The sequence below is a fragment of the Actinia tenebrosa genome, unplaced genomic scaffold, assembly GCF_029948245.1.
Source record: "Actinia tenebrosa isolate PJP-AT-01 unplaced genomic scaffold, QUT_ActTen_1.0 PGA_scaffold4__44_contigs__length_22323623, whole genome shotgun sequence".
NCBI lineage: Eukaryota > Metazoa > Cnidaria > Anthozoa > Actiniaria > Actiniidae > Actinia > Actinia tenebrosa.
The window spans coordinates 4,465,587-4,478,956 of NW_028292581.1; the positions used below are offsets into that span (position 1 = coordinate 4,465,587).

A 13,370-nucleotide genomic window follows, 5' to 3' on the forward strand; every position below is an offset into this window, starting at 1 on the left:
AACCAATCACAGCAAGCAAAACTCTATATTCAAGTCTGAAATTATGCTAATATTGTATTATTACAGTTAATCTAAGTAAATTGAGTGGGTAATTTACATAAAACCCTGTTCCCAGGCATGATTGGCAAAACAAATAATAAAAATAAAAACCAACTGAAGTTTGAAATACAAGCAAGTTGTAATACAAGAAAATATGCAGTAACCTTTATTGATGAAGAGCCATCCAAAACAAGACTCCTTTGGGGTAAATAATATTATTATATTACTGTAGATACTCAAGAAGGGTGTCAAATAAAGGTGGTATGCTCATGTATAGGGTATGAAATTTTATTCTGTTAAAAAAATATCGTTTTAATATTACAGGGAAAAGAAAAGAGAAAGAGATGACAGAGAAAGAAGAAAAGAAAAGGAAGAAGTATGGCTCCAATAACTTTATTATTATTGATGCTTTATTTAGCTCAGCTTCCAATATTAATGCTAAAATATTTATTTCTGTTTGCTACAGAATTTTTTTTCATACATTGATTGAGGTTGAACTAATGTAACCGGCGGCAAGGCGCTCAGCTATGAATCAGATTGCAAGTGGTTTTGACAAAAGAATTTATTGAAAAATTCACACAACTTTACAATACATGAAAAAAAACGGGAACAAGATTACAGGATATCTCTTTACATCGTAGAGAATTCCTTGTCTTGATATGTGCAACGTCTTCAAGAACTTTTACTACACTGATTTAAGCTTAGTTTGGGCCTATTTTTATGGAAAAACCTGCATTCTTAAGACCTTACACATCCTATGCAATGTTGCACGCCCTAGGCGCAAACAGGATGTCCCAAACACGAACTTACGTAAACAAGCGCCAAACCTAGGCATGACTCACTGTAATGTAATTACGTACGGAAATTATTTCTTGCTTACGCATTTTCCACGCAAACAGTTAACTAAAGAATTACATTCCTATGTGTACACGAGGCATTCCTAATTAAAATATAGATTTATGACTAAATAATTACTGTCCGAAATAGTGTCTTTTGACTCTGTCACACTTGCCCCTCCTTTTTGTTTGCTTCGTCCTCGAGCAAATTCAGGAACAATGATGCGCAGGTGGACTCGTCAGTGCTGAAGTGCGGATCTTGGAAGATTATAGAGGTTGCTGTGTTGGCCTGCCGTTGTCCTTGTGGAACGTCGGAGTACAGGTGCAGCCAGTTCTTCCTCAGACGCATCATCACTATCATCATCATCAGGTTCAGCTGGTTCTGTCATTGGTTGAAAGGCGATTGTCATTCCTCCAATGTCATCTTCTTCATCTGATGATTCTGGCGATGCAGTACATGTTTGTCTAGACCTGTCAGCTTGCTTGTGTCGTCCTCGTATCTCCAGCATTGGTCTTGGACACACTTGCATTTCTCCTTGACTAACAACTTTATCTCCTCCATGTCCATCAGCTCTTTCAACGACATATGTATTGTTGTCTCTTCGTTCGACGATTTTGTACACTTGGTTGTCCCATTTATCTTGAATCTTGTTTCTTCCTCTGACTTTACGGTTGCGAAGGAGTACTCGCTCTCCAACTTGTAGTGGTTCGGCCAGTGCTCTGCCCTTCTGGTCATTGATCTTCTTTCTGACGGTAGCAGCTTCCTTCAAGTTTTGTGTCACAGTGGTATAAGCTTCTCGTAGACGAGTCTGGTGCTTGGTAATCCATTGCTGGTTGTCTACTGTCACTTGTCTGTCATCATCAGGAAGTAGAATGTCCAAAGATAGCTTTGCATCTCTACCAAACATCAGGTAAAAGGGTGAGTATCCAGTCGTTGCATGTGGCGTAGCATTATAGGCGTAACATAACTCTTTCAGGTGTTCAGGCCACCTTCTTTTCTTTTCTGCTGGTAGAGTTCTTAGAAGCTCATGTAGTGTACGGTTGAATCTTTCGCACTGCCCATTTCCTTGAGGATGATAGGGGGTTGTCCTTGACTTCTTAATTCCATACACTGCACACAACTCCTTGACTAGTTCTGCCTCAAATGACTTGCCTTGGTCAGAGTGTAGTCTTTGGGGGATTCCATACACAAGGAACCATTCTTTAATCAGGGTCTTGACTACGGTTGTAGCTTTCTGATCACGGGTAGGTACAGCAATTGTAAACTTTGTGAACACATCTGTTAACACGAGGACATTTTCTCTTCCATCTGTTGCAGGCTCAAGCAAGGTAAAATCCATCGCTAGCACTTCCAATGGCCTAGTAGCTAGTAGGCTGCCCATCGGCGTCTTGACTGGAAGGTAGGATCCTTTGGCAATGACACATCTTTCACAATTTGAGATCCATTGCTTCACATCTCCTTGCATACCGGGCCACCAACATCTTTTCCTCAAGAGCTGTTCTGTCCTGTCTTGTCCTTGATGTCCACATTGATCGTGCGCACCCTTCAGTACTTGTGATTTCATTGATGTGGGGAGTAGCAGTAACCAAAGCTCACTTCCCTGTCCGACTCCTGTACGGCGGTAGAGAACTCCATGGCTTTCCTCAATCCTGTTCCAGTGACTAAGCAACTTCCTTGTATCCCTTGTCTCTTGTTGGCTTTGCCTTTTACTTGGCCGACGTCCAAGGTTTCGGTAGTGGAGGAGACGACTGATACATGGGTCCTCCTGCTGTAGTCGTTGGATCTCTGTGAGAGGTGTGGTTGGGAATGAGGTTGCTTGCTCCTCCAGCGCACTTGTCTCTGTGTTGCTTATGAACGCTGCTGATACCATCAAATGTTGACGTACCTCTTCTGGTAGGTCTGTAGTATTGGTAGAATAGGCTAGTGTACTTCTTACTTCAACTGTGGTTGGTTCTTCATCTCGGTTGATGCGACTTAGAGCATCTGCATTCTGGTTGTGACGTCCAGGGCGGTACTTGATGGTGAAGTTGAAGTTTGCTAACTCTGCAGCCCACCTCTGCTCCACAGCTTTCAGCTTACTCTTTGACTGTAGGTATGTCAGCGGGTTGTTGTCTGTGTAGACGACAAACTTCGATCCCAGCAGGTACTCCCTGAACTTCTCACATACAGCCCACTTCAAGGCTAGTAGTTCCAGCTTCCTCGATGAGTAGTTCTCCATGTTTCGCTCTCCACCTCTCAGGCCTCGGCTGGCATAAGCGATCACTTTGACTCTTCCATCCTGTTCTTGGGACAGCACGGCTCCCAATCCTTCGTTGGACGCATCCGTCTCTAGGATGAAGGGCTTGGTGTAGTCCGGGTAGGCCAGCACTGGGGCTGAGGTTAGTAGATTCTTTAACTTGTTGAAGCTCTTTTGGCATTCTTCTGTCCACAGTACGCCAATCTGCTTCCGGGTGGTCATGTTACTTCCTCCGCTCCCGAGCTCAGCAACTAACTTGTGCAGCGGACCTGCCACTTGAGCGAACTTGGGGACAAATCTTCTGTAGTAAGACGCGAAACCAAGGAATGATCGCACATCGCGCACTGTCTGGGGAACTGGCCACTCGTTAACTGCCTTTGTCTTTTCAGGGTCTGTCTCGACACCGTCAGCAGAGACCACGTGCCCCAGGTAGGACACCCGATCTCTGAAGAGTTGACACTTGGTTGGTTCAACCTTTAATCCATGATGCTTCAGCTTACTGAATACCGTTTCCAACCGCTCAAGATGTTCTTCAATGGTGGATGAGAAGACTATGATGTCGTCCAGATAGACCATCAGGGTGCGAAGTATGTCCTCTCGGAAGACTCCTTGCATCAACCTTTGGAAGGTCGCTGGGGCATTCTGTAGTCCAAACGGCATCCGAGTGTACTGAAACAAACCCATGGGCGTTGTGAACGCAGTCTTGTGCTGATCATCAGGATGGACTTCAACTTGATTGTAGGCTGATGCCAGATCTATGGTGGAAAAGTACTTTGCGCCACGCAGTGCCTCCAGTGATTCCTCTATCCTTGGTAGGGGGTACTGATCACGCTTGGTTTTCTGGTTCAGCTTCCGGTAGTCGACGCACATCCTCAAGGCTCCAGACTTCTTTCGTACAAGCACTATTGGGGAGGCATAGTTACTCTCGCTTGAACATATCACTCCTTTTTCTAGCAAGTCTTGTAGATGCTGTTGCACCTCCTGGTATTGGTTTGGAGGAATCCTTCTGTAACGCTCTGTGACAGGCACATCATCGTCTGTGTAGATGCGATGATATGTTGTCTTTGTACAGCCAAGGTCCTCCTTACATGAAGCGAACACCTCTTCATTTCTTTCGAACATCTGGAGAGCTTTCTCCCTCTGAAGTTCCAGTCCCGGGGAAATGTTCCAGGGTAATCCCGTGAGGGGGTGTCTGTATCCTTTGCCAACGTACTTTGCCCACAGCTTCCCGTTGGGGTGGCATCTGAGGGTCAGCACTAAGGTTACAGCACACTGTCACCATGTTATTCTCGTGTAGGAACTCCAACTGCTCTCCTCTCTTGACCATCTCTCCCTCTCGCACAATTCCAATCCGCGTCCTCGGCTTTAGCCATATGTCCTTTGCCGTCTGGTTGGCAACTCTGACATAGTAACACGTCTTGGTAGTATCCACGAGAGTACTGGCCACGGTGAGGTTTCCTTCTACTGGTACACCAAGGGGTTCGATCACAGCATCAGTGCCCCATGATGGGCCTGTGACCAAGATATCAGATTCTGTGAAAGCAGGGACCCAGACTTTGTCTGAGCCGGCTACTTTCACGAACCCAGTTTTACGTTTACTCTTCTTCTCTTCATCTTGCAGGATCTGTTGGTATTGGGGCACCTGCCCAAGAACGTTGGTTCCCAGTAGGCCAGGTACCCTCCTCTGCATTACTGTAGTGGCTGCTGTGTCCTTCGTGATGAAGATGCCGCACCCAGGGACCACCACTCCTCCGATCTCTACTGTAGCGACGATATATCCAATGTAAGGGATGTCCAAACCGTTAGCTCCTCGCAGCTGCAGTAATCTTGTTTCAGGGTGTAGGTCTCCTAGGGTTGGCTGTAGCTTTTCCCTGTAGAACGACTCGGTGATGAGGGTAACCATGGAGCCCGTATCCACTAAGCTTTTCACAGGTACTCCGCCAATCCTCGCCACCACTGTGGGACTTGTCCCGACAAACTTTTCGTTCTGAAAAAGAGAATTAGAGCCACTACAGTTCCTCTCCACGGCGTGGCTCACTGCCGTGGAGAGCTGGAGTTTGACTCCTTCTGTGGTGCTGCTGGTGCCTTGTCTTTCAGGGGCTTTGGGCAGTTCGGCCGAAGATGTCCAAGCTCGTGGCAGTTGTAACATCTCCTCGGACCACGTGGGGGACTTCGTGGTGGTGATGGGCTTGCTAACTTCATGGTAAGTTGGGTTAGCAGCTTCTGCTGCTCATCCAGCAATTTTTGTTGCTGCATGAGCCTCTCCACCAGGGCCTTCTGTCCTGCTGTAAGCTCTTGGATGGCATTTACTTGGTTGCTCTCCACCAACACCTCCTTGGCCGCTGCATGGCGATGTGCTCCTCTATCTGTGTCTTCCGAGCTACGATAGGCCTCTTGCCTCACCTCGTTGAAGGTCTTCTCGGGATGTTCTCTGATATAGCGCTTGAGATCCCTGCGCAACAGGTTGTCACGCAAGTTCTCAACGAATGTGTCTCTGAGGTTCTGGTCCTTGTTTTCCAGGGCTCCTACGTGTACTCTGGTTATGTGCTCCGCCATCGACATCAGGGCATGGGCAAAGTCCTGGATGGGCTCCCTGTCACCTTGTTTTCTGGCGAAAAACCTCTGGAGAAGCTGGGTCTTGGTGAGCTTCTCTCCGAAGACGTCTCTCAGAATCCTGAAGAAACCCTCCGGGTCTGTCCAGTCATCCGCAGGCCTTAGTCGAACTTCATCTCGAGCCGCTCCTTCTAAGCTATGGTACAGGAAATCCACTGCCTCTTGAGAAGTTAACTTCTGGGCAGCCACAGACCTCTGTACATCCGCTATCCAGTCTTCAAGCACCTTGTCGTCTCTGCCACCAGCATACTTTCTCAGCTTCTTCTCCCTTGGCACTGTCACTTTTACCACTGGTGCAGGAACAGGTTGGGCAGGGGGTCCTCCTTCAGCCTGCATGCCATCCAGCTGTGCCTTGAGTGCAGCCAATTGCTCTGTGAGTGCAGCCACAGCTTCTTCTGCCATGATTTCAGTCTCGTTCCCGTTTGTAAATAATCAATAACTACTAATGTCAACTTTCTTGCAATCCCACTTCTGACACCAAAAATGTAACCGGCGGCAAGGCGCTCAGCTATGAATCAGATTGCAAGTGGTTTTGACAAAAGAATTTATTGAAAAATTCACACAACTTTACAATACATGAAAAAAAACGGGAACAAGATTACAGGATATCTCTTTACATCGTAGAGAATTCCTTGTCTTGATATGTGCAACGTCTTCAAGAACTTTTACTACACTGATTTAAGCTTAGTTTGGGCCTATTTTTATGGAAAAACCTGCATTCTTAAGACCTTACACATCCTATGCAATGTTGCACGCCCTAGGCGCAAACAGGATGTCCCAAACACGAACTTACGTAAACAAGCGCCAAACCTAGGCATGACTCACTGTAATGTAATTACGTACGGAAATTATTTCTTGCTTACGCATTTTCCACGCAAACAGTTAACTAAAGAATTACATTCCTATGTGTACACGAGGCATTCCTAATTAAAATATAGATTTATGACTAAATAATTACTGTCCGAAATAGTGTCTTTTGACTCTGTCACACTAATAAATCATTTCAAACCCATACTATTTTTTTACTAACTAGTCTGTAATCATTTATGTACCTTACAGTATATTTGTGTCATTTTTACAACTTGAAGCTTTTTTATTGTTGCAGGAGATTGTATCTAAACATGGACCTTCCAGAGGAGAGAGGTTTAGAGCTGATACTTTGGAAGAAGCTGTAAGTACATTTCCTTTATAACTATGTGTACTGAATCTTATACATTTTTAATTTACCTCTGTAATGTTCTCCAGTTTTGAGCCAGAAGTTAACCTTATGAATCGTTTGATAGAATGTTGTTCAAGAAGAAGACATAAAGACAAGAAAGTCATCTATTATAAAGACAGAAGAAGACAATGATGAAGATGCATTCAACTATGAAGAGGATTTTGAGGTACATCGGTTCATTATTTTAATCTTGTTAGAAGAAGAATATAAATGCAATTAATGGGAATCATGAGCTCCATCTTTAACTGGGAGGTGATTCTCCCTTTGGGATAAAAGTTAAAGGTAGTTGCATCGTTACTAACTAAAAGACTGTTAAACTAATGTAGCCTCTATAAACAAACTTGGTTGTTGTCAAGGTTACTGCTAATGGTGCTCATGTTTTTGTTTAGTTGTTTTCAAAAATGAAAAAAGAACAGAATTTTTAGCTAACCAGCAAAAACCTGTTGATTTGGGTTGTATCTCAAGATACAAGTTAATACTGCTCAATGTTAATGTCAATTCACAGGACTATGAAGATGATTTTGAGAATGAACAAGATGATGATGATGATTTATCTCTAGGCGTAAGTTATTTCTCTAAGTTATACACAGATTTATTTCCTGCAATTGCTATGGATGTTTTCATCCTGAGAAGAAGGATTTCCTGTGCACCAAGGAAAAGGATTTTGTATTTCATAGTTAAATTATACAGTAATAAACCAATGTATGAATCCTCATAGTCATGTGTTTGTTCTATTTTATCCAGGAGAGGAATGCAGGAATGCTAGAGGTAAATATACAATAAATTATTGATCAGTAAAATCTTCTCCTGTTTTATTTAACAGCAGTTTCCTGCTTTCTGTATTCTGGGTATTGAGATCATGTTAAGTTTTTTGGGGGTGGAGAGGGGGGAAGAAATCTTGGTTTGTAGTTCAAGGGAGATTCATATTTTAAGTCCCTGATCAGGGAATATTATTGAGTAAGGGGTGAGATATAATGCAACATTTTGTTCTACAAGATTTTAGAGGGTTCGTGACAGCTTTTCCTAGTGGTGCATCAAAGACAAATTTTATTTGCTGAGAACATCACACAATTGCCATCAATGTTGCTGGTCTTGCTCATGCAATACACTGTAATATTTGTTGTGGACAACCTTGCATCAGTAGAAATTGATGTTATTTCTGTACGACATTGTGACACACAGTGCATTTCATGGTTGCATGTAACGTTGTGCGCAGTCTTTGTAGAGGTGTTTACACAGTGCATTTCATGGTTGCATGCAACGTTGTGCACAGTCTTTGTAGAGGTGGACATAGAGTGCATTTCATGATTACATGCAATATCATGCTTCAGTCTTTGTAGAAGTGGAAGCACTGTGCATTTCATCCTGTAACATGCGACGTTGTGCACAGTCTTTGTAAAGGCGTAAACAGTGCATTTTATGGTTGCATGCAATGTTGTGCGCAGTCTTTGTAGAGGTGTACACACACAGTGCATTTAATGGTTGCATGCAATGCACAGTTCATTTTATGGTTGCATGCAGCATTAAGCACCACTGATGCACTGTGTGTTTGGGCATAATGTAAATTTTTGATTCTATACAGTTCGGCAGCTATTCCATAACCAAGTGGATAATATGAATTTTTAATTGATGTTTATTGATCTATCTTTCGTAGCTTCTAAATGCAATTAACTTAGAGAATGAAACAGTATCTCGTGAAGGTACCAAAATGTCTCGTTCAAGTGATGATGACTCTAGAAAAGGTAAGCTGTTTCTTATATCATTCTTTCCTCAAAAACGTACTAAAGGACAATAATTAGCTTGGCAAGACACTTGTGCCAACATTCTGGATGTGGAGTGTTAAGGAAAATAGGAGAACTCAAAGAAAACCCCTCTAATCTAACTCAACTCCCATGCTATGTAAAGTCTGGTAATCTAATACGAATGCACTACCACTACACCAGCTTTGATTCTATGCAAATGTCTAATTTTCTCATCTAATGGGTTTGTTTGTTTCACATGCTGTTTTTGATCACAGAACCAGAAGTCAGACCTGTTACAGCAAAAGGACGAATCAATTTTGTGGCCGCCAAACAAAAACAAATTAGTGAAAAAGTAGCATCAAGGACAAGAAAACGAGGCCAGGTTAGAAAATGAGAGTTTTAGTATGCACTGAAATGATGCTGATATAAGTAACAGTCCTGTTCCTTTTTTTGTAGGAACTGATGCACTTAATTGATTTGGATGTGGTTGTCTTTGAGATGTTTGATCTTCCACCTATGAATGAATATGAACTGTACATCAAAAATTTTGGACGATCAGACACCAAACAGGTAGGTGCTGCTTGTGAAAATGTAAACATAGTGACTTGGAATAGAGGCTATTATTTGTGGCTTGGTGAGTATTTTTTGTAAAAAAAATGTGTCAACAAATGTTAGGACACCGTAACATATATCTGTGTCCTCACTAGTAAGAGAGGAATAGACCCCTTCACAGTTCCCTGCGCCATCTTGAAAGGTAGCCATGCCTTTGCATCGAAGCGTGATGAATGGTGAGCTTGTAATGATAGACACCTTGGACAATTATTAACATGTCTCTATCACTGCAAGCTCACCATTCGTCTCGCTTCGATGCAAAGGTGCGGCTACCTTTCAAGGTGGCGCAGGGAACTGTGAAGGGGACTATTCCTATATAACCTTGGTTATTTACCTACTCATTTATTAACATATGTATCTACTATTCAGGCTTATGTCCAGTGTAATGATGATAACTTGGAGAAAGAAATCCAAACGGAGGATATTGAAACAAGGACAATGTGGACACAAAATCCTGCTGAAGACTTTGCTGGTTGTGGGGGTATGTGAATGCTTATGTCCAACCAAAACATTTTTCTTTTTTACCTTTCTCACTATATTCCTATCTCTTTTCTATACTTTTCTTTCCCCATCCCATACATTAATTTCCATATCCCTTTTATATACATAGGGACCCTGCTTCATAAACACATTGCCCTGCCCACTATTCAAACGTTCTACAACCCTTTTTTATCCACATTCTCATGCCATTTCTTTCATTTCCCACTCCCCATAGACCTTCTTTGTTCAGGGGACCAATCTCAAAAATGCCTAATTTTGACTAGAAACAATAGCAAACTATTCAAATGTTAGTTGGTGGACAGATAGAACATCTCTTGGACAGTTTTTTTTGACCAAAATTAGCCAAAAATGGAAATTTTCAATGACCGGCCGGTGGGGGAAAATTCCATTTTTGGGACTCAAAAATGCCTGATTTTCACATGGAGCATTAACAAACTATTCAAACATTAGTCATTGGACAGAGAGATGATATCCCAGTAGGGTTTTAGCTCCAAACTCTTTTTGACCTAAATCAGCCAAAGATATAATTTTTGTAGCTCTATCTTCCATCTAATTCTGTTCGTTTCACGTTTTTCTTCTCTATCCCATGGCTTTTTATTTCTTAATTCCATTTCTCAGCATTTACCTTTTCAATTTTGTTCATTAACAGCAAAGAATGGATTGGTTTTTCTATAACCTTACTATGTTCATATGTTCATATTCACGCTTTTGTATTACGATAGATGAGAAAGGTAGTCAAGAAGACACGTCTAACTTCAGTCATGCAACTGTTGACAGTGTTCGCTTGGCCCGTTTCTTACAAACTGCAGGACAGGTGATATATTTTCTCAACCTGACTAATCTAACATTACTTTGCAACACTGTCGTATTCCTTGGTTTCACGAGGTCTTGACGCTATTCTATGTCTCATGCAGAATATTAATCAGCTGAATCACAAGTTTTTAATATAATTCTTTCTGGTTGACATTATTTCTGGAGCAGATACTAAAGACGCTCCAAAGACTTTTGTCAGCTGATTTAAACCCAGCAATAGAGTAGAGTTCATTGTTTGTTAAAAGAATGGATTTTTCATGCCAAAGCCATGTCCCTAGCAGGGTAGGGTGGATGTAGTTGTATAATAGTTTAGACTTTTTGTTCAGTGTAATACGTCATGAATGTGTGTGTATATAGTCAATCCCTCTTTACATTGGGGGAATGTTTTCCCATCTCAGACCAGACAATGTGTTATTCCCTAGAGTATCATTTCTTTGTTTAACGGTTTAACGAATATGGGTACAACTGAAACAAAGAATCTTTTTCTCAAGCCTGACACGTGCCGTCTGGGGTGAAAAAATTGCACCCAAGCTAAGAGGTTTTATTGTTGGCAGGGACGGGACTTTAAACCACAAAACTTATTTTCCCTACTTATTGATTTTTGTATTTTTTCAAGGCGTGTCTTGTCCTTCTCGAAGAGGAATCTGCTGAACAATCAAATAAAATAGTGAAAGATAAGAAAGAGATGAGTTGTAGTGATGGATACGTACCCCTGGCTACAAAACAACCATACCTTGCAGGTACGAAGGGAGCTCTTTTAGAATGAGCTCTTCTAGACTGGGGTCTTTACATTTGTCCCACTTTGTTACACAACTGAATATAAAAATATGCAATGTAACGCGTACAATGAAAAAATGCCCAACTCAAATCGGTATTCCTATTGCTTTATATCCTTGAGTAGTACATATTTATTGATAGATGTATAAACCATGATATATTACATTGGGAATCAAGTCAATGATAGCTTGGGTGTCACTATTGCACTTTCCTCTGGCCTCTTGGCTGTTTGGTTCAATTCCTGCACTTGGCATCACAGTGATGTTAGCAGTTTGTTTATTCTTTCTCTTGATTCGAAGTATTTTCTCCATGTTCTCCAGTTTTCTTCAGTCCACAAGACTCAACATCCTAAATTCCAATTCGATTTGTTAGTCGTGCCCTGACTTTGGTCAGCGCAGAGGTATGATTTCAGGTTCCGATCAAATAGTTGATTTTTTTACAGGACGAGCATTGGAATGTCTACACGTGTCTCCAGTGCAGAACCACCACCTACTCACGGCATATGGGCCTGTCAATGATCAAGAGACGGCTTCATCCAAGGTTTGTCAAGAGGTGCCCATTGACGACTCTTTTAAGTTTAGCTTCGAATTCTCGAGTTCCTTGTTTATTTAATTCTAATTTCTGCTTTTTTTAACCGGGTTTAAAGAGTAGATGATAACCAGTATATGTGATAGATCTGTGAAAAGGTTTCGTCCTTGCTTGGTCAAGAATGGGATTTCTTTATGGCGTAGCTATAGAGATATATCCAGAGAATAAATGAAAAGTCTGTTTTAATGGATCATAAAGATTCACCCATGGATTGGATTGATAAGGGTGGGGTTGGGGGTACTCGTACACAATGCATGTTCTAAGAAGCAAGTAGGAAGAGGATTAGATAAAAGTGGTTGTCACAGGTGTGGCCTAACACAAAGGAGAAGTGTTAGGCTGGGTGGTTTTCATTAACCCGTGAAATACACTTTAGCATATTTAGCACTACTTCACTCTAATTCCTTTGTTTTCTATTCTGTTTATTTGACAGTTACACTTAATTTAGTACACTTTTTTTCAGGGGTTAAAGAAAACCGCTCTAGGGTGGGGTACTGTAGTATGACGGTGGGAAATAACGAAAACAACCTCATGTACAATGACTCTGGTCTCATAGGGTGTGGTGTGGTAAGGTACCCTGCACACGTATAATGAATCTAATGAATTTTACTTATTTTCTCCCTACAGATGAGTGATAGCATGAAAGCTAAGAGTATTTTCTGTTTATGGAATGTGAACGAGCCTTCAACACCGCAAAAGTACGTAGTTATTCGAGCATCGTTTGCCTTGATGTTCAACATCGATAAACCATAATTAAATTTTTTGATGCAAAGTTATGTGACAAATTTTTAAATTTTAATATATAAAAATTTAATTGTTCTTTACATTAAAGAATTCTTATCTGTGAGTCTGTTCCTCGATGTTGCTGTCTGAGTCCTTCTAAAGCAACCATTGCATTTGCTGGACTGGTAGGTTATCATAGCCCTTTGCAGAGAAGTACTAGGCTTCTCTTGTGTGCATGAAAACAAAAGATGTGTTTACAGTGCGACGCGCCTAACCATGGCCACCCAACTAATGTTTTACTAAATACTAATTATTTTTACTGAATACTAAATTATTTCTTTAAAACTTAAATAAATGGCTATGAATTTGCCTAGATGATACCTATTTTGGTCCCTCGGCTGGCTAACACTTAACACTTAGGTAAAAAGTGACTTAATTGATGGAAACACTTGGCGAGAAAGGATTCAAAGGCATTTTGGCGCGTCGCACTGTAATCAATCATTGTTTCATTGCATCATTGCGAGGCTTAATACTTTTCTGAACATCATTATAGTACTTTTATGCAAGAGTCTGTTACTCCATAATAAAAAATATACACTTAAATACTTTTAGCTAAAATGTTTATTCAAGTATAAAATTATCCTTACATCACCTCACGGCACTCTAACTGGAT

The 13,370-nt window shown here is 41.5% G+C and overlaps 1 protein-coding gene across 3 annotated transcripts in view; it reads left to right on the forward strand.

The window, feature by feature from the left end:
* LOC116293488 (cytoplasmic dynein 2 intermediate chain 1) overlaps window positions 1–13,370 on the forward strand; it is a 40,200-nt gene that overhangs the window by 6,642 nt on the left and 20,188 nt on the right. For 2 of the 3 annotated variants that reach the window (XM_089037260.1, XM_089037262.1), the window contains 14 exons: window positions 364–415; window positions 6,831–6,896; window positions 7,009–7,110; window positions 7,450–7,506; window positions 7,689–7,712; window positions 8,599–8,686; window positions 8,962–9,068; window positions 9,143–9,256; window positions 9,668–9,779; window positions 10,522–10,613; window positions 11,229–11,352; window positions 11,832–11,941; window positions 12,602–12,672; window positions 12,807–12,882. In XM_089037260.1, the coding sequence (XP_088893386.1) occupies window positions 364–415; window positions 6,831–6,896; window positions 7,009–7,110; window positions 7,450–7,506; window positions 7,689–7,712; window positions 8,599–8,686; window positions 8,962–9,068; window positions 9,143–9,256; window positions 9,668–9,779; window positions 10,522–10,613; window positions 11,229–11,352; window positions 11,832–11,941; window positions 12,602–12,672; window positions 12,807–12,882 (1,195 nt within the window). The remainder of the gene's footprint in view (window positions 1–363; window positions 416–6,830; window positions 6,897–7,008; window positions 7,111–7,449; window positions 7,507–7,688; window positions 7,713–8,598; window positions 8,687–8,961; window positions 9,069–9,142; window positions 9,257–9,667; window positions 9,780–10,521; window positions 10,614–11,228; window positions 11,353–11,831; window positions 11,942–12,601; window positions 12,673–12,806; window positions 12,883–13,370) is intronic. The other variant, XM_089037261.1, reaches the window with a different exon arrangement.